Genomic DNA, 24,277 nt, shown 5'->3' on the forward strand with positions numbered 1-24,277 from the left:
AAATATTCGACTTTAGAGAAACATGGTAATTTAGTGATAAATCTGCCATTTTATTGTTTCTGTTTCAGAGAAATAGTTTTATGTATATATGTTTTAATATATTCACCTTTTTTCCACAAGTTTTGATAGATATTTTCTAATTTTGTAGTCTTAAGACTCAAACTTGTTCAAGTTAACAAGTTAGTAAGTTTTACTTTCGATTTAAGGAATGAATATTCTGGAAACCGTCTTGAAACAGTCGTAATCAAAACAAAGTATATATGTTTAAAATTTTTGGCGCAGAGATTGCTATGGATCCAACGGAGGCAATGTATCAATGTGCATCAGTTTTAAGCTCAAAAGATGTTGCAACCACAAGTTCTGACAGTAATAACGCCTGCTCATCCCACTATGTGTCTCGGTCCCAGTCGCCAATAAGCAATGAAAACTCAGAATCCTCCCCAACTGTTAAGGAACAGTCTCTTGTCAGACACAGAAGCAGTCTGGCGGGGAACCCACATCGCCAGCTCAAACGGGAGATGTCTATTGTGAAGGGGCCAACCCTTGATTTCTCTCCCCTGATGACTTTGCTTCAGCCCCACACTGACTTGAACAAACCCCCACCCAACTGGTTAAGGAGACGACCCCCTCAGCAACGACAACAGGGTAGACAGTTCTTTTGGCCAAAGTCTGTCTCCAGGTACAAGGGAAAGCTATATTTTTTTTGCACTTGTGCTCCATCTTCATAGGGTTCCCTCTCTTACAAACCTATATATATGTATTTTTTAATGAACCAATATTACGATTATTAATGAACAGTATATTTTTACCTTTTGTATCAGTGGCGGTTTAGCCATGATATAAAATAGAGTGTATAAAATATCTTTATCTCTATATACCTTTTCTTGAAATTAAAGCTTTGCATGTATTCATGTACATTTTTGTGACGGATTAAAATTTCATTTCATAAAACAGTCTAGAAATCTCCTTTTTCAGTTTTTCCATGGCAAACAATGCACTGGAACTCACAGGAGAGGTTGATGTTATCTCACAAGCTAAGGTACCGTACATTAATTATATCTCTTCTTTGAATGACTTGATTCCACATACACTTTGTATTATTTTGTTCATGGTGTGCCCATTGGGGGGGGGGGGGGGGGGGGGCGGCAGGAACCACAGATAACTCAAATCATTGTCACCCAGCCCCCATCCAAGAATGCAGTCAAAATTTTTTCTTGACAAGTGTATAGCTTTAGTTCTTTTTGGCCATAAGAGCTTGCTTGCAAGATTGCAATAATATCAGATCCTATAATATTTAAATTTAACTTCAGTCTGTAATCTCTGATTTGGTTTTGGGGCAATACGTAACGTGTGATAGTGTTCAAGATAGGAAGTGGGAAAGTATATGGTAAAGTGAGTCTTGAGACATGTTTATCATGTGTTTATTGATATAATGTCTTTAATCCTTTTCTTCACATCTAGAATATCAAGAAGTTGTTGAAGATGCCATTTTCTTCAAAGTCTCAGATCAGTATGATGGTTCATAAGGTTGACAACTCCCTCTTGATTGACGACTTTGACATCCACAAAAATCTACTGAGAAAGCAAAATGTAAGTGTATCATGAAGATTGAGGATGTTAATTTACTACATATTTCATATAACCTTCACTATATAATGCATGTTTGTATCCTTGATTATTGCATAACAATACTTTACTTGCATGTTAGGGGTGAACAAAGAAGAAAGATGTTGTGGTATCAAACCACTCAGCAAATGCAGAAATTCCATTTTATTTTATAGTCACCAGTTTAATTAATATTCAGGGTGGGGATGGGGGGGGGGGGCAATACAATAGAAATCCTTATGTATTTGTGCCACTGTAGGATGACTGGAAGTGGTTGAGAGAATTCTACCTGGAGTCTGTGAAAAAAGATATGCAGGTATGTATACATTTTGATAATTTTGTGAATTGACCGCATATTGCTAATTTTACGTGAGTACTTTCTTCAGGAATTCTTCTGTTTTGTATCCATTACCAAACATATAAACTTTGAAATGACTAACTTTTATTACGATCTCATTAATTTAACAACTGTTTGATAAGTAATATTGAGATTTTTCTTGTGATTTTATGCAGATATTAATTTCTTGCATATATTTAGGAATCTACTGTCATAAATATTGCTCCATCTTTTTTTATACACTAGCTCTTAATAAAAACATTGAATTTAAATGATTCTCTTTTTCAGGTGAAATGTGTTCCAAAGAAAAAGAAGAGCAGAGATCATCTTCAGAATAAAAACATGCTTTCGAAATTTCTCTACAGAAGGTATAAAGCACGCTGTTGTTATCAATGGAGAAGTTTAAAGAAGAGAGTTTATCATTTAAAGCAGTATGAGCTGTATTTTTGAGAATTATTTTTTGCTGCCAAAACATGGTACAGTGAAACTCTGTTATAGCGAAGTCCTAGGGACCAAATAATTTACTTCGTTATATCCATAATTCGTTATAGCAGTATAACTAATTCGTAAAAATAACAATAGTGAATTTGCTATATACATGTTTTCTTTCACCAGACTATAATTTTTGCTATTTGAGGCTTAGAATAAAAATACATAACATTGATACTTTCAACAATCGGATTGTGCATTGAAAATTTTATATGAAAATAAATTCATTTAAACTATTATGTTAAATGGCATTTAAAACTTTTCAAACTGTAAGATATGTTGTTATAAAAGTGTTCAATTTTGTTATTATTCACCTCTAAGGGACTCAAAATCAGTTCGCTATATCCGTAAATTCGTGATATCCGAATTCGTTATAACTGTAAAATTTTGCAAAGATTTTTAAAAAATTGACCAGGGACTCCAAAAAGCTTCGCTAAATCCGAGAATTTGCTATATCCGTGTTCATACTCAACGAGTTTTACTGTTATTTGATAATTCTAGTGAAGAAAAAATTAAAATAAACATAATATATTAGTTGCATAAAGGTTTGAGAGATAAATATTAAGATTTACAAGTATTCCCCCATATTTCCCTCAGGCGATGCTAAAGAGAAATACGATTTTAAGATGGGGAAAACTTCATATCTTCCTCACCATCACACAATAACAATAAAGAGTCTGATGTGAAATTGTAAAGTGGCAGAAATTAGTTGTATGGAATTTCAGACACATAAGCAATGTAATTAAGAGGTGGTCGTTTTTTGTTTTAGCATGCAAGAAGCTCAGAACTCTGGAGAATCTCTGCCTGTGACCTGTTTAAACAGGGATGTTAGTGAACAAGATTTCTCAGAGGTAAACATACAGTTACATGTATACCAACAAACATGCTTGATCTAAATCATAATACTGATTGCATTAATACTTAGTGTTCTTTTTTTTTCAAAAATACATGTAAAATTTTGTACTTAAAATTAGTTTGGAGAACTTTACTACAATTATTTGAACTTCTGGGTACAAAGAAATGACATTAAAAAAATGCTTGTCTGTCTTTTGTCATAAATGTATTCTATTTCTGTATTTTCTGTCTTTTTTCAAATGACTTTTATGATTAGAGATTTTATGGATTTTGTTGTTTTTTCCATAATTTCTATAGGACATCTGTGGTCAGCACAGAGAACTGATCTGGACCTTTGAGAACATTCAGATGCTGATTGGAACAGACCTACCCATCTTCAGCAGAGGCGCCAACTACCCATGTGTTAGTCTGAGACTCAGGTCAGAATACTGTAATCACACTTAATTAAAAGCTGTATAATATCTTATCAGAATACTTTAAACTAAATTTAGCTTATACATTGTACAAGTATTAGCAGAAAATGAATTTTCAACAAATTAGCCGTTACGCACAGCCAAATGTTTACAGTACTGTAAACTACTGATGAAATGTGAGAAATCAGTTTTTGTACAAAATTGCTAGAAATACAGTATCGATCAGACCCAACCTAACAGAAAGTAAACCCCAACTAAACCCTGGGTTTACTTTCTGGGTTTACTTCGGGTTTACTAGAGTGGACCCAGAGTAAACCCAAAGTAAACCCAGAGTGGACACAGAGAGTAAACCCCGATCAGAAATACACCCCTGAAAACAGATGCTAACTGTGTATTCGGAATACACAAGGGGTAGGAATTACAGGCAGAAGGATTGTAAGATAAATTACGGGTCTGTTTCACACTTCAGTGCGCGCAGTTGACCAAAAAAGCAGTTTCCAAGTAAACCCAAAGTAAACCCTGAGTGGACCCAAATTTACAAAAAGTAAACCCATAGTAAACCCATAGTAAACCCAAAGTAAACCCCAAAAGTAAACCCAGGGTTTAGTTGGGGTTTACTCTGGTGTTAGATTGGGTCTGATCGGTACTGTATCCTTTGTGGATTTCAAAATCTTGTTTTTATTTTTCTGAAAGTTGTAAACTGTATTAGATCACAACAACAGTGTAGTGCTCACAATTTTATAGTCTCAAAATTTGATACAAAATGTTGGAATCTTGGAATTAAGTATTTGCATATAATGAGGAATATACAGTTTACTTGCAGAACAGTTGTCTATCTAAAGTGACAGTCTCATTTTCAAGGAATTTAAAAAAGATTAGAGCTCCCTGCAAGTATAAAAGAGATGAAGTAATCTGAGTTATTTGTCTTAATTTGGATGAATTTAAGATTAAGATGAAAGTAACTCTGCATATAGTTTGTCCTTTCAAGTAAATTATTTGATCAGTTGATGTTTTAAAGTAATACATTCATTATGACCCCTACTCTCTTCCTTTTATACATATAGATTGTATATATCTACAGGTATTATGGCAAGTAATGATAGACATGCAGTTTAATGATATTGGCAATTAATATTGTACTTTATACATTTATTTGACGGTTTGTTTTATCTGCAGGGACATGAATACTCCTATCAACGTCCTGACTGGGCTGGATTACTGGCTTGATAACTTGATGTGTAACGTTCCGGAAGTGGCCATGTGCTTCCATGTGGATGGAATTGTTCAGGTATATGTGCTACATGTATCTTCAATATTCAGGGTGGCTTAATTTTTGTAGAATTTGTAGGTAGCCATCATCCATGAATTTACATCCTCAACCAATGAAGATCTTGATTTAGTTATCTGCAAAACTATAAACGACTATCATTCTACAAAAATTGGCCACCATTTATTTGTAGTAAATCCAAACATTGAGTTTGTTAATTTAAGATGAACTTACATTTACCTTTCTTGTTCAGCTAACTTCTAAGTAAAATCAGGATCATAAGATACCTGTATGATATAAAACCAATCACTTTTTAGACAGGATACTTGGATGAGAAAAATAATCTTTATCAAGCTCTATTTTAATCGTAATCAAGCAATGTTACATATTTATATATCTTCAGAGAACTTTATTAATCAGTTGATTAGAAATACATACATACATGAGCAGATTAAGACAAAGTAATTATTCAAACAATTACACATTTTTTATAGAGAACTTTATCAATCAATAGGTTAGCTGATTGTGTTTTCCTGCTCATTGCAGAAATATGAGCAGATTAAGACCGAGGATATCCCTAACATGAGAAACTCTCAGTTTGACCCGAACATGGTGACAGACATTGCCTGCAACATCCTATCCTTCCTTAAATCCAACGCCACCAAAGAGGGCCACACATACTGGCTGTACAAAGGTCTGCTCTTTAAATCAGTTAATTATTACAAATTAATGCAACTTTTAAGTTTATCCAGATAACCGTAAACATATATTTACCATACCATGAAGAAATTGATTTTTCTATAACAAGATTCTTTTAAGCAACTAAAGAGGGCCACACATACTAGCTGTACAAAATAGGTCTCTTCCTTAAATCATCTGTGAATTGATTTTTGTTTCACAGATAAAATTTTGGGATTTTTTAGCATGTAGGGTACCCTATTTCAGTTTTATCCAAATTTTTACATGTTCTGTTGAGGGGAGAATCAGAATTTAAAATATTTCCACTAGAAATTATTTTTGTTGAGGGGTTAGAGGGTTTAATTATTTGTTTGGGAAGGTTTTAAAAAAAATTGTTGATGTGCTGTTGGTACTGATTCCCTTTACTTCAGAATTGCAAATTTCTAGAATTATACTGGAAAATAGAATTCATCTTAATGATAAAACAACAAGCAAAACTGTATTGGCAAAATCAGATTAAAATAATAAGATCCTTTGATCTGCTCACTTTATATAGCAATTATATGTGAGCATATCAACTGATCTGAATTTTTAACTGGGTTTTCCAGAGGAAAAATCTGGTTATTAAAATGATGAAAATGGCAGGCGGGCGGCTGCCAAAAGGGTACCCTCATTGTACGGATAACTCCTCCTACAGTTTTCAAGATAGGGAGTTGTTCTTTTGCAGATCAATTGTACATATATCAGAGGTGTGCATATTGCTAGGATTTTGATTTCTGATAATTTATGAAAAAAATACCAGCTTTTGAACTTAGTCATTTTTTGGCAGAATATTGCATGTAGGGTACTCCATTTCACTACATGAAGTGTTTATCAATTCAGGGTTGACATGGATTATGGATACAGTTCACATAAAAGAAAACCCGGTTTGCTGTCACATTGACAGCTTTTCACTTGTACATGTATTAAGATTATCATCAACATATGTCATCATTGCAGGTGTGGATGATGACATCGTGAAATTGTACGATCTGACCTCGTTAGAGGATGCTCAAGAGGACCAGGGAAATCCCTTCACTGTGCCACTGGGGCGTCTCCTGTACCGCGTGGCTCGTAACATGTGGAACAACGGAAACAAGAGTCGGCGGAAGATCCGCATCCTGCTGGAGAATTGTCTGCTTCTATTGGATGAAGAGAAACACTCACAGGTTTGTATAACCATTGCGAGACATATTACAGCATACATGTGATACGTATCAGCAGTACACAAAATGTACTGTTTTTTTTTTTTTTTTACCCCATTCACAAAATCCAGGTGGGACACCAAAATTCACAGGAAATGAAAATTTGTTCATGATTTTTAATTTTTCACTAAATGCTGCCATATTTCTAAAATTCTCGTTTGCGAGAAACATGAATTAAGTACAGTAAACCTTAATTGGACATATATAGAGAAGTGATTTTGTGATGCATGTGTCTTGTGTTTTGACAAAATGTACAATGTATATCTGTATTTTTCTGCTGGGTGCTATTTCATGGGGAATTATGAGGCTTCATTTCAAACACTAAGATTCAATTGCAGAAAAAAAAATTAGTAATGTTTCAGTTTTCATCAACATAAAAAATTAAATCTAAAAAAAACAATTGTACCTACATTGTGTCTTTGAATCAATTTTAAATAGCAAAAAATTGCACCTGCTGAAAAAAAAGTTATATACATACTTAACTAACGTGAAGGCTATATTTACCATGATGACAAAATTTGTTAGCCAGTAGACATTTGTCCTCAGAAAATTCTTTATTAAACATTTTAAAATGCTGGTTAAGATCATATGTGTCTAGTTGACAGTTTTTATCTTTTGAAGTTCAGTTTTGAAATTTGAAAATGCTATGGCATTCAGAGAGTGGGCACATTTTAAAAGGCTAATTAAGAGAATATTTGTCTAGTCGACGGTATGTGAAAATTGTATAGACATTAATCTTTTAAAGTTCTGTTTTTGAAATTTGAAAATGCTATGGCATATAAAGATGTGATTGATTTAATTGACTTGGCTCTAACATCTGGAGAATTTGTGTCTTTTTTCCTGTTAGATCTGTACCTCGGCCCACTTTCTCCTGTCTGATGTCATGGTACCAGACGGTATGATTAAAGACGACTGGACAGACAGCCCCGACAAGGATTCTGATGAGGATGACGCCAATCCTCACTCTACACAGGTAGGTCAAGGTTATTTACACTGAAATGGACAGGTCATTCAAGGTCATCTGCACTACACTGCAGACAACAAACAATATTTTATACATAACATGTCAGATGCAAGTCAAATTCATCCTTAATTTAATACCATCATGCAACAGTTTATGAGTTTCCTGTCATCCCCATGCCTTTAGTAAATACCAGGTTATTAGTTAAATCGCTTCCATTCTCTTGGTAAATAACAGATTGTCAGTAAAATTTCTTGTAGTTTTACTTGGCAGATGTTTACACAAAAATCTGTTTTGTATTGAGTAATGGAACAAGCTAGCACCTTTCTCTACACTGTAGACAGTGAACACAGGTCAAGGTTATCATTGTCCTGGTTTTCCTTTGCTTGTAGTAAATGACAGAAAAACATTACTATAATGTTAACCTTCACTTAGATCTAAGATATAAACAGTTTATGTAAGTGACATTTGGCAATTTTTTGGACTTTGATTCTTAAATTTATAATTTTTTACAGTCAGAGAACTCAGACCTGGAGGAAGATCAGTTTACATCAGTAACAGTAAAGACGTTGTGTAAACAGAATGGTTACAGAAAACAGCAGATCCCGAGTAAATGTAAACCCGCAGTTACTGACGTCACACAGAAGTGTCTTGATGCTGTCAAACACACCTCACAGGTAAATACTAAAACATACTTCATAGGTATACGTATACACTCAAACATACCACTCAGATAGATACACTCAAACATACATGTACCTCACAGATATACGCTTAAACACACCTCACAGGTAAAAACAAAAACGTACTTCATGGGTACTATGGATTCCAAATGAAACAAGAGGAATTAATATCCACAAAAATCCTGCAGATCAGATTTTGAAATTTTGCTTTTATTTTTCAAGCAGATGTAAACTAAATGAAACTATAATAAAAATTTGGCATTCTCAATTTTATAGTCTTATGGTAAATGGTTGAATAGCAAAATTAAGTACTCAAGTGAAATAAGGAAAATACACTTTTAGACTGAAACATACTTTACAGATATACATTCAATGATTGAATATTGATGAAACCACAGTAACATCTAAGCTGCATAAATCCAGCAATAATCTGTTTCTTATGTTTGATAAATGGGACCTTTGCTTGGAGTACTTGCTTATTTTTGCAGGGCTTAATGTGTCTTGATAAAGACTTCACCTTACAAATCCTGAAAAAGAAGAACATTGTTGAGGAGCAGGCCACCTGTAACAAAAACACGGCCATTCCCCTACACTACGAACCCCTTAAGAAATCAGCCCCTCCCCACAATGATAAGGAACCACCCCTCCATGACAAGGACCAATCGGTGGTGGAGGCGGAGACTTCGGTCACTTGGCACCGCACCCTGAAAGTTCTCCTTCTGAAGAAAGCGGCCATTGCTCTTTACACACTGGCCAGGAGTTCTGCTCTAGAAAACCAGCCGGGGAAGAGTCTCTGTCTACTGAGGATATCCTTACAGTGCTATGGTCAGTATTGTTGCATTTGGGACAGGTAGAGTTTACTTAGTGGTTATCCTTTATAAGGAATGTTGTAGCTTAGACATGATATCATGAACTTTTCTCTTTGCCAACCATTTTATAACAAACGGGTTGCAAAATAAAGTTGTCACAGATGAAAATACTCTTACTATATCTTTGCAGTTTTTGAGAGTTTAATAAAAAAAAGCTTTTAAAAATGCTATTTGATTATACTTATTTGATAAACCTTGTTTTCTGTTTACAGCCGCCATGAAGATCTTGCTGCCGGAGAAAGCCACAGAGAACAGCCAGCTGCTGTGTGTGCTGCTGAGTCTGGCCGGGGATGTACTCTTCCTGTGTATCCACCGGAACCTACACAGGGACAGCATCGCTGAGGAGTTGTCTAACCTGACCGAGGACCAGCTCAATCTGTCACAGAGTGTGTCTAGGGAGATAGACAGCTTTGGTAAGTGATATCTGTCTAAGGGCGTGTTTATGCAGGCCGGGAGATAGACAGCTTTGATAGGCGATATCTATCGAAGAATGTGTTTATGCAGGGAGATAAAGAGCTTTGATAGGTGATATCTGTCTAAGGGTGTGGTTATGCAGGGAGATAAACAGCTTTGGTAAGTGATATCTGTGTAAGGGTGTGTTAGACAGTTTTGGTAAGTGATATCTGTGTAAGGGTGTGTTAGACAGTTTTGGTAAGTGATATCTGTTTAAGGGCTAGTCCATGCTAAGGGCATGTCAATGTAGGGGGGGGGGGATGAGATTAAACTCAATTGTTAAATTATTTTAGTAGTGGTACTAGAATACAGACTGTATATCTTGCCTGTGCATTTGCTGTTTTTTAATTGTTACTTTGTGAGTTTATAAAACCACAATTGTATTCTTCAATCAATGAAAATTACAGATTATTATTCTTATCTCAATATCCACAATTTAAATCTGTGGATTTTTCATGGATGCAGTGATTGTGATATATAATCTCAATGGTCCTGAATTTCATATAAGATTTATCTTTCTTTTTACCAATAAAACTGGTGTATGGACATGTAAATGTATTTCATTCTAGAATATGAATGGATATTTGAGACAAAAATAGGAGAGTCAGACATTGAATTCTGTTTGAACCAATGCTGTCGGTGCTATGAAGAGGGCCTCAGAGCAGTGGAATCTACAACGGAGGACAACAAATCGGAAATGAGAAGCTCTCTGAAAAAACGCTTGGCCAACATCAAGAATGAGCTGGGTGTATGGTACATGAACAAAGCCCAGGCGTGTCTCCAGAATGATGGTAGGATGTGTGTGATAATAAAAAAAACCAAAAAACTGACAGATTATTTTATTGCCAAAAATTAAGATAACATTTTATCAGGGTTTTTTTTCATGATGAAAAAATTGCTTCTCTATGAAAAGCCATAATTGTATTGTAGAGGAGCAATTTAAACTGTCAGGTTTATTTTTTCATTAGACTGACCATGGACTACAATCTTAGAGGAGCAATTTTACAAGTCTAATATTTGATAGATTGTATTTTAATAAAACACACACAGAATACAAGATACATGTGTTTACATTTATATAACAATATTGATATATTCCAATCTCGTTCATCTTCTCTCTGTATAGAACCTCCCTACCCGTCCAAGGAGACCAGACTCCTCTGTGAGAAGTCTCTGTCTTCCCTGAAGGAGGGTGTGGCCTTGTTTGAAGGCGTGGCTGACAAGGCTAACACCGCCCTGCTCTACATGAACAAGGGGAGGCTGATGCGGCTACACGCCCAGATATGCACCCAGAACACGATGTTACAGGATCAACCCCAGTTCACCGACGCGGAGCGCCACTATTATAAAGAGGTCTGGAAAATTATTAAGTAGGCTGGGTGGTCAAAAAATAACCAAACAAAATTATGAAATTGAATAGAGAAATCAATCATTTTATTAATCATCATATTTTTTGGTTACAAATATTATGATTTATTTCCTCAGTAAACTTTTATTAATGTAATTTGTTTCCCGTCATTAAAAAACCAGAATCAACAAGAACAGAAATTGGTTACCTCCCTTCTCCATTGGAAATATTCTGTATTCTATTCAAAATAAATCTTATTATCTCTTTCAATTTAACATTTCCTTTTGCAATAAACTTGATTTATTGTAATTTTTACAAGATCATTATCATTTCTTAGTTGATCATTAATTTTTGATAGAATAATTTGATAATTTCTTTTTAAACACAAAAATAAGTATTTTCTCAGAAAATTTATATAGGTAAAACACCGTAAATATTATTGACCTTTAAACTTCCCGGTATGACCTTACAGGGTAACACTTTGCAAATCTGATGTCTCTTGGCGAGGGGCATTTATTAATAAATGAAAACACTGAAACATAGATTTTTTCTGATGTTGCTTATAATGTGAGATCTGATTGGTTAACCAGCCGGACGTGAAACACCTGCTGAAGCCGGATGTAATTAAAATGTGATGTCATAATGCACCTCTTGTTTACATCTTTGGTCAAAATAATGTATCCTTAAGGAGGCCGACTTTAGTTTGCATTGCGCATGTTTTTGCGCATTCTAATAAAATACAGTTGATTTATACTTCTTATGAATTTTTTTCGATATCATTTATAAAATCGAACACAATAAACGAAATACAGATAAAATATTAAGATTTTTAAAGGAAATTTTTCTTTTTAACACGATTTTTACGTTGTGCGGTAGGCGAGTATTGCCATTGCGCTTTTATGACATTATGATAAAATGAAGCTTTGTAGGAGTACGTTATAAGAAATTACATAAAAAGAAAAAGTAAAAATTGTATGCTGTTGAAATTTTATATACAGAATGATGCTATCCTCAAGGTCATTTTCCTCATTTTTGGAATGAATCCATTATACCAATCATCAATCGTGATGATCCAAATATATAGCAAAATTTGGTGCATTTTGATATTTTGAGATGGCCCCCACTAAAAACCAGACGGTAGAATTTTGTTTTTTACATATAATGAATCCATTATACCAATCATCATTCGTGATGATCCAAATATATAGCAAAATTTGGTGCATTTTGATATTTTGAGATGGCCCCCACTAAAAACCAGGCGGTAGAATTTTGTGTTTTTTACATATAAGGTAGGAAATGATATTACTAATCATATATAACAATTTGAGAAAAAAAGCTATTGTAGTATTTTTTTAAACAGCTTTGATGTGCGGAAAATGACAGTTTCCTATATATTCCTATAGTAAATGTACCTCTATTTTGAAATGGTCCCTAAAAAGAACCAGACGGTCGATTTTCATGAACCTTCGCAAATAAACTAGAGATGGTTTAAATAACATATGGTTTAAAAATAAAGAGTTTTGCGATTGTAGTTTTTCGGCAAAAAACCCCAAATCGGCCTCCTTAAATGAAGTAAATGAAAAAATGTTTTGTCAAAATCCCTATTTAATATTCTAGCTATTAGTATGAATAAAGGATTTTCAGCACAATTCAATTATTAATATTTGGTTCTTTGTATCAATCTTATTTTACTGGTAAAACAATATAATCTTAATTTTGTAAAACCTATGAAATAAATTCGTTATCCAGGTCCATTTATCAAGGATGTATAGGAATTTACCCCGGGTTGTATTCCATACACCCTGAGGCCTGCGGCGTAAATCCCCGTACACCTTTGATTGGACCTGGATAACTTTTAATAGTATCATACTTTAGTTCATTATATTATTAATATTAAGTAGGTTGTGTAACTTCTTAAATTAACACTAAATTATTCTGACATATTCGTTTCCTGTCCATGTCTACTTTATTGAATGCCCATTTTTAGACATACATATACTTATGTCTTTGTGATAAAGTGCTCAATATGCATGACATTGTATAAAAATATAAATGGATAGAAATCTAACGTTTTAAATCTAAAATATTTCGAATTTTTCTTTGCTTAATTGTAATGTATTGTAAAAAATATCTAACATTTTAAATCTAAAATATTTCGAATTTTTCTTTACTTAATTATTAGTTAATACAATAATGTATTGTAAAAAATATCTTGCTGTATTTAAAATTTCTGGTGATGGGTAATTTGTTGACCATGCAGCCTCCTTAACACAATGATTTTGCTCCCCATCAAAACTTATTAAAATAAAAAGAAAGAAAGTAAAACTGCAAACTTAAGTAAACGTACATATGTGGTAGAGTCAGGTATATGGCATTTAGTTCGATCGGTAGAGTGCTGGACTGGCATGCCAGAGGACCCAGGTTCAAACACCAGCAGAGGCAATAGGTGTCTCTGTTACACATATACATGTACTAGCTATAATCAACATCTTTGCATCATGACTTACATTTGCCCTAGCCTAATTGGCATGCCGTTTATTAAAATGTTGCTAATTGCTTTAATGAAATAATATAATGCGTGTGTTATTTAAGGCTATAGAATGCTACAACAAGGCATTAATACAGCTCAACAGCCATCAGTTCACAGAAATCTGGGAGTCCGTGTGCTGGGAAATGTCAACATGTCTCTTCAACATGGCCACCCTTCTACAGGACTACGCTCCACTTCAGCAGTATTCCCAAGACAAGGTGAACCCTTATTTCTCCTTTTGTCCTTGTATAATTATCACAATTAAACAACAGCGATCACATGTTTAATGTGCGTCAGATATGTTATGTGCAAATAGTTTTTATGTAAAAAATAAATGTAAATAGTTTTTATGTAAAAAATAAATGTCAAATTGTTTATTTGTCATAGTTAGTGTTATTAACAGCTGAAGGAAAACATTGTGTTGTGCATGTATTCCAATGCGCGCAGGTAAGTTCATCTGTGGGGAAACTATGGAAAATACGCTGGATGCAAAGTTCGAAGATCAACCTCATATTTTAATTTGTGCATCAAGTGCATCTACAGGAATTTAATTTATCCTACTAAATTTTGAATCAAGGTTTTTTTTAGGAAAAATCCGATTATTAAACTGGTGCAAATGGCTGATGATCGTGTTGGCGCGGGGGGGGGGGGGGGTTGACGGGCAGGTGCCAAAAGGCTAGCCCTATAATATGAAAAACTTTGGATTTGAATTTTTATAATATTTGAAAATAGTACCAGCTGTTTAACTTATCATTTTTAGCTCACCTGAACCGAAGGTTCAAGTGAGCTTTTCTGATCACCCGTTGTCCGTCGTCCGTCCGTCCGTCTGTCTGTCTGTCCGTCTGTCTGTAAACTTTTCACATTTTCAACTTCTTCTCAAAAACCACTGGGCCAAATTTAACCAAATTTGGTACAAAGCATCCTTATGGAAAGGGGGTTATAAATTGTAAAAATAAAGGGCGCAGCCCTTTTCAAAAGGGAGATAATTGCGAAACAGTAAGTATAGGGTGCATGTCTTTAAAAATCTTCTTCTCAAGAACCACTGCACCAGAAATGCCAATATTTACACAAAAGCTTGAATATATAGTGAAGATTCTAAATTGTAAAAATCGTGACCCTCGGACCAAAACTGGGGCCCCAGGCGGGGTTCAAAGTTTAACATAGAAATACATAGGAAAATGTTTTAAAAATCTTCTTCTCAAGAACCACTGCACCAGAAATGCCAATATTTACACAAAAGCTTGTATATATAGTGAAGATTCTAAATTGTAAAAATCGTGACCCTCGGACCAAAACTGGGGCCCCAGGCGGGGTTCAAAGTTTAACATAGAAATACATAGGAAAATGTTTTAAAAATCTTCTTCTCAAGAACCACTGCACCAGAAATGCCAATATTTACACAAAAACTTGTAAATATAGTGAAGATTCTAAATTGTAAAAATCGTGACCCTCGGACCAAAACTGGGGCCCCAGGCAGGGTTCAAAGTTTAACATAGAAATACATTGGAAAATTTTTAAAAAATCTTCTTCTCAAGAACCACTGCACCAGAAATGCCAATATTTACACATAAGCTTATATACATAGTGAAGATTCTAAATTGTAAAAATCGTGACCCTCGGACCAAAACTGGGGCCCCAGGCGGGGTTCAAATTTAACATAGATATACCTTAGGAAAATGTTTAAAAAATCTTCTTCTCAATTAAGAACCACTACACCAGAAATGCCAATATTTACACAAAAGCTTGTATATATAGTGAAGATTCTAAATTATAACAATCGTGACCCTCGGACCAAAACTGGGGCCCCAGGCGGGGTTCAAAGTTTAACATAGATATATCTTAGGAAAATGTTTGAAAAATCTTCTTCTCAAGAACCACTGCACCAGAAATGCCAATATTTACACAAAAGCTTGTATGTATAATGAAGATTCTAAATTGTAGAAATCGTGACCCTCAAATCAAAACTGCAGCCCCAGGCGGGGTTCAAAGTTTAACATAGAACTACATATGAAAAATGTTTAAAAATTTTCTTCTCAAAAACCACTTCACCAAAAATGCCAATACATACACAAACGGTTGTATATATAGTGAAGATTGTAAAAATCGTGACCCCTGAACAAAAAGTGGGGCCCCAGTAGGGGTTTAGATTTTAACATATATAGGAAAATGTTTTAAAATCTTCTTCTCAAGAACTAGAGTGCAACTGTTGGGAATATTACTATGCATACATGTACATCCTTAAATAATGTAGATTCAAAAAATTGTAACTCCCGGACAATTGATGGGCACCAAGAGGGGTTCAAAATTTAAACATTTTAAAAAACATAAAGGAAAAGTATAAAAATTTTCTTCTCAAGAACTACAATGTTTTAGTTTGTGGAATTTCTATGCCTTCGCTCATGTAGATTCCTAATTGGTAAAATCGTGACCCCCGGACCAATACTGGGGCCCCAAGATGGGGTCAAAGTTTATTATAGAAATATAAAGGTAACGTTAAAATATCTTCTTCTCGAGAACTACAATGCCTCAGTTTGTGAGATTACTATCATGCATACAACCTTGGATAATGAAGGTTCGACAGTTTTAAAATAGTGACCCCTGGACTAATACTAGGGACCCAAGATGGGTTTAAAGTTAAATGTAGAAGTACCGGTATATATGGAAAATGTTTAAAAATCTTCTTTTCGAGAACTACAATGCATCAATTTGTCAGATAACTACGTAAGCACCCTCAAATAGTGTAGATTCGAAATTATAAAAGCTGTGACCTCAATTTAATACTGGGGCCCCAAGAGGTGTTCAAAGTTTAGCATAGAAATATATAGGGAAAATGCTGAAAAATCTTTTTCTAGGGAACTATAATGCTTCATCTTGTGAGATAGCTATGCAAGCATCCTTAAATAATGTAGATTCCAAATAATTAAAACTTTAGCCTTGGACTAATACTGTGGCCCCAAGAGGGGTTCAAAGTTTAACATAGAGAGATATATTGAAAATGTTTTTAAAAAGTTTTTTCTCGAGAACTATAATGCTACAGTTTGTGAGATTATTATGCAAGGATCCTCAAATTGTGTAAACTCTAATGTAGTGGAACCAAGAGTTATCTTTCTTGATGTTCTGTACAGTCTGAGAGTTATTTCTCTTGAAGTGGAACTCTGCTACGTTCAGTTTTTCAGGTTGTGTACGTGCGGTCCTACCGCAGTGCTACACATTTTCATTCCTATGTTACTGTTTATGTTGTTCAAGCCAACCATAAACCTCGGACCATAACTGGGTCCCCAGAAAGGGGTTCAATGTTTAAAATAGAAAAAGCATATGCTACGAAATGTAATGTTACAAGGAACTGCTGTTCAGGTGAGCGATGTGGCCCATGGGCCTCTTGTTTGGTATTATCATTTCGCTTGATCGGTAGTTTTCATCAGTTCAGGGTTGACAAATGGATTATAGATACTGTCCACACAAAAATATTTTCATTTGCGAATGAACCTATAGAATAGCGAAAACATTTAATTCTGTGTGAACTTTTCTGTGACTTTACAATGATAACCGCACACGCTTATCGCTTGATGGTTGCAATATTGTAAACGTAAAAACACCATTACATTATTGATTCTGAACAATTTGCCATTCTCAAATGTAAATATAAGTAAAAAAACAGCAATGTTAAAAAGTTCACCAGGATATGAACTTGGTTGGTACATGGTCAAATCTTCTGAGAAGCCCTTTGGGCTTCACAGGATTTGATGTAGTGACCAACCAAGTTCATATCCCAGTGAACTTTTTAAATTGCTGTTATTTCTTAAGAAATCCAAGTTTGCTGTTTCATTGCCAGCTTTTCTATTGTCTTGAAGTTTAAATATATAAAGTTTTGTCTTCCATAAGTGTATAGTCCTTATAAATACAATTGTACTGTACCAGTTGTTGATTAAGTACACCTTAACTAATGGTCATTCCCAGTAAGCAGCTTTGTTCAATCTTATTTTAAAAGGACTGGGTGGTTGTGGCCATTTTTAGACTCTATTTACGTCCATAAAACAAAGAGTTCTGTACGTAGATATTATATTATCATATTCATATAAAATATTTGATTTTTTCCCCTAGTCAACAAAAGTTTGTCAATGACAGATCTTATGAGTAATTTTTAAACCACCAATCCTCCTTAATTTTTCCTTTTGTGCAACAGCCAATGTTCACCTATATTGTAGGCTTCATGCGTTTAGCTTAAATTGCCTTCTTTCAGAGGTTTATTATGTTTTCCATTTTGTCATTTCACTTTGTGCTTCACTTCTGATGTAAATTTTGTTGCACACAGACCCAGACTATGATGAAGCTATTTTAAACAGCCAATTAAGAGTTTAATTTGACTTTGTAATTACATGCACTTGTTTTTGTATTTTGTTGTTTACTTTGCATGCATGGATCTAGTTAATGACTGATATTTAATTCTTAATTGTTTAAAATTTGAGCTTGTCTGTCCTCAGCCTTTTGTGATAATTATCTTTGTTTAATATCTAAATTATGCTTTTGTTTAGGTCACCTGAGTAAACTAATTGCTATCTGTTTTCGTCCGTCATTTAACATTGTTTTTTAACTTCTTGTAAACAACAAAGCCAATTGTCACTATTTTTGGTGTGAAGCATCTCTATGGTAAGAGGAATGTAAATTGTGAAATTCATGGCACATGAAACATGAAAGCTGTGAAAAACATGGAAAAATTACTTTCTATCAGAGTCTTGCACCTGTTCAATATTAGGTCATGCACTCTATTATAAGGGTTGATGAACAGCAATGATATAGCAATAATACCTTTGAAATAGGCAGTCAAATATAATTACTTAAGCCTAGTCTGATGATGGAAAATTTACGTAGTATCAATTGATATGCATGTACATGATTTTTAAGATTTTTGTTCCACCTGTTCATATTATGATATTTTCGATGACATTTGTGTTATTCATTGACCTGCATGTACAGTTAAACTCGGTATCTCGAACACTGATATCTTGAATACAATAGATATGTCAAAGTGATTTGTTACTTATACTTTAAGTATTTTTCCCTTGATAACTTGAATACTTGGATATCTTGAAGTTTTTAACCAATCCTATCTAGTTCGAGATACTAATGAGGTTTGACTGTTTTAAGGAACAATATCCTAAACATTCAGTTGACTTTGGTTAAACTAGAGATAAAAAGGTCTTCCAATAAGATTTAATAATATTCTTTTATTTGTTTGATAATGATTTTTGCCATTGGATACAACAGGGTTTTATTTATGTGTAAGACCATGCTGAAGTTAGAACTTGAAAAACAAACTTAGATCTCCAATGCCGACCTATAAAGTTCCCTTCGATCAAAATAACTATTTCTTGACTATTTAGAAAACAACATATTAATTGTCCCTCTTTGGAAGAAGTGTGAAAAAGTTGCTGTCAATAAACTTGCTATTGTTAATATTAGATCTGTATTTTTCCTTTGTCAATGACACTTAATTATTCTTCTTTTGCACAAAAATATGTCAGTGATATTAAATTATTCTTTCTGTGCACAAAAACAATATAGTTGCATGTCTGCATGAAATTCAAGCTTTCAGAAAAAAGAGATTGTGTTTATTTGTCGATTAAGAGAATTTATCAATAGCTAAATATAAGATATAGAAATATAATCCAGTGTAGTTTTGAAAAAAAAAATATTGAATAAATACTTTTAGGTGGAAAAAGAAGTGGTGGATCTCATGTTGAAGTCTCTAAAATACTGTAATGTGGATATCAAATCTGCCAAACAGCCGATGTGTCAGTACCGCGCAGCTACCATCCACCACCGCCTGGCCTCGCTGTATCACAACTCTCTCAGGAACCAACAGGTAGCACCACTTGTTTGAACTAACGAAAAATCAAAGTACTGAAAGTGTTGACGGGTGCAAAGGACCAATCTGATTAAGCTGTTTAGGTTTGATACACTGCTGCTCTCGAGCAGTAGAATCAACTTGTAATTAGGTCTTATCCGATTAACCAGAGAATCTAATAAGTATTTAAAAATGAGGTCATGATCATTTGGACCAATCGAAATTTGCTTTTCTTAAGTACTATCAAGAGAAGTTGCATAAACAACAAGTTGCCTGTATTGTTCAATGTATTCCAAGCTAATATTTAGTGAAGTTTTTGAATATCTGCAGAAAGGAAATCCCACTGCTGTGTACACGTTGCATAACTAGACCTTTTCCTGGGACCAAATGGTCACCCTAAATAAATACTAATATAATCTCAAATTTTGTCAGTCACAGTTTGATTGGTATATTAAAAAGTCATTTGGACATGACCTCTAAGCAAGTTTCAGATGTTTGAGAGCTGTGAGGCAACAGAACAGTTGATTTTACTCAGATTATTAGGAAGATCTTTTGAACCCGGGATTATATAAAGCTTATATTTTTTTTTACCTCAGGAACAATTTAACATTTCTTAAAATGAGCTTGTATTTTTTGGCAGAACTCTGACCAGAGGAAAAAGTACTTGAGGCAGTTGATGGAGACCCACTATAGAAAGGCTGTATCATTCTTCTCTGTGTTGGAGTGCCACACAGAGCTACTAAGAGTACTCCTGGAGCAGGTAGCTTACTGGGAATTCATTCTCAATGGTCAGTAAACATGGATTGCTATGTGTACATACTACATCTTACAGTTGAAATAAAAAAGAACATGCTAGAGACCTTGAGTTTTGAGTAGTTGGCTGTCAGTTTGTTGCTGATGGAATTTGTTCATCAAAATTAACAGGTCTGGCATGAAAAGTTTTTTTTTATGTGAGGCAGTGTAAAATTCAAGGACATGTTCTTTTTATCTTCAGATAAATTATATTAAGTGTTAAAATAAATATACTTTTGATAAATGTACATAGAACAATTTTATATTGATATCCAAGTATTGTGGAATCAGTGACATTTGTGGGGGCTCAAGGATTACATGGCTATACCCCTTAATCCATGAATTAACATCCAGAACAAGTTGTAAATCATGCTCAGATACATTATGCATGATAGATCTTATCAGGGAAAAATTGACAATCTATGAAAACTTGCCCCTTTCAATACATTACAATCTTTTTTTACAAGACATGAACTATCTACTATGAATTTTAATGATTTCTCCGTTGTATAGGTCAGACTAACACCAAATCTCAGTTGAAAACCCTTGCATGTGCTGTCAGGTGCCTGCTTGAGTGTAAAGGTGTTCTAAATCACATGATCAAACAGCTTGAGGACCCGGATATCAGCGACAAGGTAAAAACAGAAGGGGCGAGTCTGACGGATATTTTGGAGTCGAGACTACAATTTATACTGCTACAGTTGATGAAATATTTCAAGGCCAATAAAGCAAGGTAAGTTTATGAGTTTTCTGACTTTTCTATTCATCTTTGGAGAAAAAAATATAAAGAAATTCAGCTACAGTTGAAGTGCAAGGCATGTGATCAGATAAACTCACTTGAACCAATACTTCAAGTGAACTTTTCTGAGCATGTTCTCCGTCGTATATCCTTCCATTTGTCCATCCATCTGTAAACTTTTCACATTTATTACTACTTTCCTAAAACCACTGGATCAAACTCAACCAAACTATATACTTTAATTTATATAATGTATCTGAATTATGAAAAATTTCATCTGTTTTGACCTTTGAATTTATTGTTGAACTTTCTTACAATGTAAGTTGATATTGGACTAAAATTTTAGAATGTTCAAATTTTACAATATTTGATAAAAAAATTTATTAAAAAAATTATTAAAGCTCTAATGAGATTGAACCCCTGACTAACAGATTCATAGTTTACGCTCTAACCGATTGAACTACGCTGTTAGGTAACAATTCTAGTAAAAAAAATTATAAAATTAACCTTGATTTTAATAGGAAGTGTGCCACAATATGGAGATGTCTCATATATCACCTTAATATCTACATGCACTGTCAATTAATTAATTGCATTATTCTTTTCTTTATTGCATAATTCTTTCTTTTTAGCAATCATAGTGATGTCCAGAAAATAAAAACATTATACAGACAAAGTTTGGAAAACCAGAATGCTACAAAAGCTTCACCAGTGATGGATAAATGGAGTCACCTTGTCCAAGTGTTAGAGGATCTTCACTCCATGTCACAAGATATACTTCCAAAGGAGATGGAATTCACTTGATTATTTGTTTATGAATGATTTGTCTGCAAAATTATTGTTTTGATGCATAACTGATAAAACTCTGGTTACTATTCCACTAATGACTGAGTTGGTTTTGTTATGCAGATTAATTGTTCATGAGAATTAAAATTTAAAGTAAAAATGAACTCCGAATGAAGCTCTGCTAATTAGTTGAAGCCGAAAAGTGACTGAAAGGTTACTAAAATGTGACTGAATGGCCTAGCTCTGCAATTCAGTCACCTTTCCAGACCTTTCAGTTATGAGGTATTGATTGTTGTGGCCATTTTGAACCTATTTTTATCTCCTTTTAATGAAGAGCTCTGTAAAAAAGATTTCGGAAAATGATCAAATTTTAAAGCTACAATAGTTGGATTTTTACTTTACTTTATGTTAGTTTATTGCCAAAAGTATCATATTATTAACCACCTATCCATCTTAACATTCATTTGTCTGAAGGGCAAGGGTCCATCATATGGGAGATTTTACCACTGTTTACGCAGGGACGTATATACTAGTATATACGTCCCTGGTTTACGTGATTTTGTTTTACTTCTTTATTCTGTTTCTGTAGCATACATAGTTGGTTTAACGATTTAAATGAATCACAGAGGTAGCTACAGATACGGAGAATGATATCAATTATCTAGATGCTGAGGCAGGTTAAAGATTTTAGAACAACTTAAATTGTGTTAGGACAGAGACACAATTATGTCTCTGGTTAGGGTCTTGGGGCTGGGTACAAAATGAATTAACGAGGCTGGGTCTAATTTTTTCTGCCCTAGATGTTTTAACAAAAATTTTCACATGAATTTCTTATTAAAATATTTTTTGTAGGATATTGAATGTGATAGGATTGTTGTGTCAACTTTCACGATAGCAGCACTGTACATTTAGTTTATTAGCTATTTTTTCCTGATTAACTGACGAAATACAATGCAAGGATAACCCCCAAGGCACTGTGAATAAATCGTTTATCTTGCGTTCACAAAGAGTTCTTCTAGCGTTCACCGTTCACTCTACGCTCTGCGTTCGCTCATCGTTCACCATTCAAGAGCGTTCACCAAATTCCGTTCACCGAACGCTCAGTGTGCGTTCACTGTTCACTCACCGTTCAAGTGGGAAAGTAGAACGTTTCAGGGACTCTACCTTAAATAGATTTTTAAACCCCATTTGCAGATTGATGAGAAATTCACTATTTATTTGAAGTTAATTAAGTAAATCCATGTCACAAAACTGAGTCGAGAGGCCTCAAAAATCACCAATTGTTTATATTCTACAAGTTATGGAATCTCAACTGATAAATTACAAACACGTGTACGTTTACAGTCAGTTCAAGCATATCTTTTACAACATACAACATAGCATAGCATAGAATTGAATTGAAATCGCATAGCATAGCATTGAAATCTCATACCACAGCATTGGAATCTCATACCATAGCATACAACTTCATTCGTCATACCATAGCATAGCATTGTATCCAACTTTATTTTACCTCGGTTTAAAATATTTTTATTTGAAACGATAAATGTTCACATGTTGCAGATTTGTGGTAAACTTTGGCTTTCTATCATTCAAGTTCGAAATGCGTGGAACTCTTCTGTGTATAGAGGCGTTTTTGTTCAATTCTCATAGCATACCATAGCAAAGCATAGCATAACCTGTGTTAAGCCCTTCATTTCAATTTCTCATAGCATAGCATACAAATCTCATAGCATAGTATTGAAATATCATAGGATGTTATCAAAATAGCATAGCATAGCATGAAATTGTAAAAGATATGCATAAAATGTGTCATAACTACAATGTACTCGTACACGTTTTTGTAATTCAGTTAAGATTTCATAACTTGTAGGATATTTAAACGTTTACGTAAACGACGCAGTTTTGTGACATGGATTTACTTATTTAATCCTAATAAATTGTGAATTTCTTATCAATATGCATGCAAATGAAGATTAAACTCTAAATAATGTATTACAAGAATATATATTCACTCATCATTTGGAATATTTTTGTTGTAAAAGCTACAAGTTTGTACTTGTAGAAGACACTCAACAAGTTTAGAAAAGCGTAGAAACCTTGTCGTCACAAAAACATGACGTGATACGCAAGATTTCCTTAGTACACATTCACGTAAACGTTTAAAATCTCAACCTCGTGAATTACATGAGACGTTGTTTTGTTACGTATGAGTTATTGCCCTAAGAAGATGGGGGAATTAGATGGCGCAAATGCCCATTCGGTTTAGTAGTGAAATACAATTTTAAATTTATTTTTCCCCAATTAAATCTATTCAAATATATAATAATACAACTTTGCAAAAGCAAAATTTCTAACTATAGTCAGTTTTTAATATATTGAA

At 34.1% G+C, this 24,277-nt stretch overlaps 1 protein-coding gene across 1 annotated transcript; it reads left to right on the forward strand.

Moving 5' to 3' along the window:
• Positions 1-193: 193 nt before the first annotated feature.
• Positions 194-21,992, forward strand: LOC128181151 (erythroid differentiation-related factor 1-like). The gene is made up of 21 exons (XM_052849443.1): positions 194-679; positions 976-1,039; positions 1,462-1,590; positions 1,865-1,921; positions 2,231-2,310; positions 3,201-3,282; positions 3,584-3,705; positions 4,876-4,987; positions 5,513-5,660; positions 6,644-6,852; positions 7,736-7,861; positions 8,365-8,526; positions 9,021-9,357; positions 9,614-9,814; positions 10,424-10,645; positions 10,981-11,207; positions 13,795-13,950; positions 19,443-19,595; positions 20,218-20,365; positions 20,883-21,102; positions 21,741-21,992. Exons 1-21 carry the CDS (start codon positions 261-263, stop codon positions 21,910-21,912), a joined length of 3,546 nt encoding a protein of 1,181 aa, XP_052705403.1. The 5' UTR covers positions 194-260; the 3' UTR covers positions 21,913-21,992.
• Positions 21,993-24,277: the final 2,285 nt, after the last annotated feature.

This window comes from Crassostrea angulata, chromosome 4, assembly GCF_025612915.1.
Source record: "Crassostrea angulata isolate pt1a10 chromosome 4, ASM2561291v2, whole genome shotgun sequence".
Taxonomy (NCBI): Eukaryota; Metazoa; Mollusca; class Bivalvia; order Ostreida; family Ostreidae; genus Magallana; species Magallana angulata.

Coding starts and splice junctions, on each gene's coding strand:
- LOC128181151 (XM_052849443.1), top strand. CDS start 261: ATGTTTAAAATTTTTGGCGCAGAGATTGCTATGGATCCAACGGAGGCA. Junction 5,661..6,643: donor CACATACTGGCTGTACAAAG/GTCTGCTCTTTA, acceptor TCATCATTGCAG/GTGTGGATGATGACATCGTG. Junction 9,358..9,613: donor GATATCCTTACAGTGCTATG/GTCAGTATTGTT, acceptor TTCTGTTTACAG/CCGCCATGAAGATCTTGCTG.